General features: G+C 41.3%; 1 protein-coding gene across 1 annotated transcript; it reads left to right on the forward strand.

The window, feature by feature from the left end:
- The first annotated feature begins 3,259 nt into the window (after positions 1-3,259).
- Positions 3,260-3,622, forward strand: LOC122043710. The gene has a single exon (XM_042604305.1). It carries the CDS (start codon positions 3,260-3,262, stop codon positions 3,620-3,622), a length of 363 nt encoding a protein of 120 aa, XP_042460239.1.
- The last annotated feature ends 821 nt before the right edge of the window (positions 3,623-4,443 follow it).

The raw sequence follows: 4,443 nt of genomic DNA on the forward strand, positions 1-4,443 counted from the left end.
GGAGAAGATCCAACCGTTGAATTTGAAATGGTACATGTCACGTCACCAGCGGATATCCATCTATCACGTTAAATGTGCGATGGCAGAAAGTGGGACATGTGACATTCAGCTAACGGAAGACATTAATGAGGTTTAATTAAAAGGTATTGCCGCATGCTCGGCCATAATGATTGGAGATTTTCACGATCTTCAAGAAATTTGGATGACGTCAAAACGCTCAGCCGAGGAAGCACAAGAAAAGGAGAAAATTCGCCAAGTGTTGTCGCTCATCATCTCGACCAGGCACAGATAATGGATTATCACATAGCCGAATGGTCGAGACACCATCTGCTTTAGGAGGCGTGATCTGAACAGTGGTTATAAACCCAGCTGGCAATACGAAGCCGAACGGCAAAGACATGGAAGCCATCGAAGACTCTATTAATCCAGTTAGTCAGACTTGCAGCCTCCTTCGACTATACTTGAGGGGGAGGCTTGTGATGCAGCGATATAGGGAGGTTCACCTGGCACGAGGTCAACTGCCAAGGTGAAGGTCAAAGTCAAGATGGTCAACACCCGGGTGTCAAAGGGTCAAATGTAGGACAATTGCAACGACCGGTCGGGACAGGCAGAGCCTGATCGGCAGGAGACATGTCCGAGCGAATCACCCATCCAGCTCGGGATGATACGTAAGACAGCTGACGCTTGGTACAGAGTAGCAAGACGCTAAAGGAGATCGGATAGCTTGTCTGAACGGGGAAGGACATGTTACTACACAATCACCACAGGAGAGAGCAACTAAGGCTGACAGAGCAAAGGAGTCCCGGCTAAGTGGCTATCCCGCTCAACCAAGTAGCGGGACCTGTCCATGGACGGAGCGGAGTCTCGGCCGAGCGGGTACCCCGCTCGGCCAAGCAACGAGTCCACTGAAGTATCTCTCGAGATCCTTTTGGGAGATAGTTCCGCTGACACGAGTCATGGTCGACAGATGGATCGTACGATGGAAGCTTCTACTGTCTTGTCAGGGATATGCATGCCCTGTTAAGGTATGCTGTCAGAGGTACTTTCCTAACATGTCCTTTCATAGGATATATTGAAGAACACGCTCTTGCCTCAAGAAGCGTACACGTCGCCCACTAGGGCTCTATATAAAAGGGGTCCATCATCGGTGGAGGTACGTGTTATTCATCGTTTGCGCTAGTTCTATTGTTGCTCCACTTCTTCTATAGTTCCGGTGACTGACTTGAGCGTCGGAGTGCCAACGTCGGGAACCCCTTCCCTAGCTCGGCACTGACATTACTTATTTTTCAGAGTGGAGTGAGGTCTACAGTCGGTCAGCGAAGCCGCCACATCCCCAGCTTTCCACCTTCCCACTCTCGAACAGGATCAAGGGACATAAGGAATCCCCTTCGAGGCGGAAGGTCCATGGGAAGTTACTTGCTGCACTTGTTGTTGCTCTAATACGTCTTTCTCGTAGCGACCATGATTCAATCCAAGTCTTATTGTGATATAGTGATGCTATTGGTCCTTCCAGTGTATGACATCTGAGCACCTTGGTTTAGGTATATATAAAGTTTCTCACAGATGTCGCCAATTTATTCCTGTGCCAAAACTTTCAAAGGAGATCGATTAGCAAGGTTGTGGACGTGTGAATTGCTATTGCGGGAACCGTATAGAGGAGTTTGAGGAGGTGGGATCACTGTCATCTGGAAAACTAGGAGAAGACTAAAGACCAGGGAAAAGAGTTAGAATGGTGCTAGGATGTCCCGGCATTGCCACTTCGATGCTTAAGTCAGAACAACGAGAAGATGCAGGAAAATATGAACTAATGAATAATAAAGCGTTTTTTTGTTAGAATCCTCCCCTTGCCTTCTGCTTGCTCCCCTTTTTATGTTACCTACAATTTCTTGTTTTCCTTGTATTAATGACCATTTACTTCTCTTCTTGGCTTTACATCTTCTTGGTATGTTAATAATTATCATTAATTGATATTAAGCATCATCATTAATTGATGCGTTAAGGATAACCATTAATGTCATCGACTCTTTGTCTTCAACATATTGACAGCTAACACTAGTACGCTTCCTCTTCTATATATTGATGGGTTATCTACTCAATGGGGCTGTTCTTAATTAGGGAGGAACGAACAATGGTTGCAACTTGGGCATTGCCGGTCGAGGACCTAGGAAATAACCGCTCTGGAAGACCAAGTATTGTCGATCGAGAATGGTGTCACTCCAATGAGTGTTGAACAAACCTCATTCAAGTTTTTTCTTGGGGGGGGGGGGGGTCCAAGTTATAACCGCTCGAAGACCGAGCTTTGTTGGTCGGAAGTGGTCACCCAAATGAATGTTGATCGAACCCTGTCTGATTGGGGGTCCAGGGTATAGCCGTTCAGGAGTGGTCACTGAACCCTGGTCAGTCGGCAGGATTTGAGTTGGTCATAGCCTAGTCGATTTATCTTTGGCTCGATCCTTATCTTCTACATAAACAGATATCTTGACTCTTGAGAAAACACTTAGAGATCCTATCATTCCAATACATCAGGGCATTTTCAAACGCTTGTGAAGTTTGAATCACTAGTGGCATTGCCCCCTCCGTGGCCTACCTATTTTTTCTAGATTTATCTAGTGGGCGGTTCATGGGATAAGTCATTAACCTCTAAGATTAGTCGGATATTAAGAGTTGGATATTTAGATTATAAAAAATAATATTTTATTCTTAAGCAGGCTGTAAAATAAATATATTCCATTTGTTAAACCATAATTAGTTGTATATCAATTGTTAACCAAATGATGTAGTTTCTCCACAAGTTTCGTTAATCTCTATGGGTAAACCTCTAATGCATCTAATTAATTAATTATAGATATTATGATGTGTATATTGTTAAGCATGTTGTTAAATAAATATATTCCATTCGTTAACCATAATTAATTTTACATTAATTGTTAACCAAATGATGTAGTTTCTCCACAAGTTTCGTTAATTTTTATGCGTAAACCTCTAATGCATCTAATTAATTAATTATATATATTATGATGTGTTTATTGTTAAGCATGTTGTTAAATAAATATATTCCATTCGTTAAACCATAATTAATTTTACATTAATTGTGAACCAAATAATGTTGTTTCTCCACAAGTTTCGTTAATCTCTATGCGTAAATTTCCAATCCATCTAATTAATTAATTAATTTAATCGAAGTAGCTACAAATGGAGCTGGAAGCGAGAAAGCAGAGCATATCGTGGAAGACATATCCAGCGAGAATCAGCGGCGGCGATGGCCGCAGGAGCAGCAGTGGGGTTTCTCCGCCGCATCTTTGAGGGATGCATCTCCGCCTCGTTCTCCGGCATCGACCGGCGGCCGTACCACCGCGACTGCAAGTGCGCCTTGCACTGCCGCAGGCCGCGGCAGCGCTGCTCACCGCCCTCCGCTGTCTCGTACCCAGTTCACCACCGTCGCTGCCATGGCCATGGCCTCCGCTTAGCAACCAGCTCCTTGTCCAGCCACTGCCAACACCACCGGCGCGCTTGTGGAGAGGCTCCTCCTAAACTTGAGTCGACCGCTAAGTCGATACAACTCGATCAAGTTGATCAATTAGGTCGGGTAGATCATGTCTTGCCCGTCACATGGCTCAATTAGACAAGTCACTCAAATTATTTTTTAAATATGGTACTTTTTTATTAAAAGGACGATCATCATATCTAATTATATTCTACTCTATTCAGTCCCTAAATTTTAATGATACTTCTTTAAATCCATTCCCTAAGTATTATAAAGAAGAGAAAAAAAAAAAGAAAGATGATATATAGTGTAATGAAAAATAGATATTTATATTTAATAAAATAAATTTTTTATTTTAAATTATACATTTTAAATAAAAAAAAATTGATAAGGATGTTCTAAAAATTATCTACTCCCTTCACTAGTTTTTATTAAGAAATTATTCCAAAAAAATGTTTTTTAAAAAAAAATTGCCTCATTTACAAGTAAATAATTTAGTTGGCTCATCTTATTTTTATAATCTATTTATACCAATCGATCCATATTTCGATTAACTCCAGAACCTCAACCAAGTTATTTGGTTTATGTAACTCAATATTCTCATCTAGATCAATCACTCCGGCCAATACATATAGTTGGTCCTTCAAGTTCAACTAGTTCTATCAACGCTGATAATGCTTCGAGATGACTCGAATTTAATTAATAATCACTATAAATATTAAAAGGCAGAATCTAATTTTGAGACACAATCTAAGAAGATATCCCAAGAAAAATTAAGAGCCATCGAACAATATGGTTGTAAGATACTAGAATCTTGACCCTATAAAAGTTACTTTTTTCTCAAACAAAATGGAGTAAAAGAAACAAAGGATTTGACGATTCATCCTTGTCTAGATCCTCCACCATGGAATCGACGAATCAACAACCCATCTAAGATAATTGGATGGCTATCAAATTCA

This window comes from Zingiber officinale, chromosome 2A, assembly GCF_018446385.1.
Source record: "Zingiber officinale cultivar Zhangliang chromosome 2A, Zo_v1.1, whole genome shotgun sequence".
NCBI classification, from domain to species: Eukaryota; Viridiplantae; Streptophyta; class Magnoliopsida; order Zingiberales; family Zingiberaceae; genus Zingiber; species Zingiber officinale.

Bases quoted from the DNA above. Each gene is read 5' to 3' on its own strand.
- LOC122043710 (XM_042604305.1), top strand. From the start codon at position 3,260: ATGGCCGCAGGAGCAGCAGTGGGGTTTCTCCGCCGCATCTTTGAGGGA.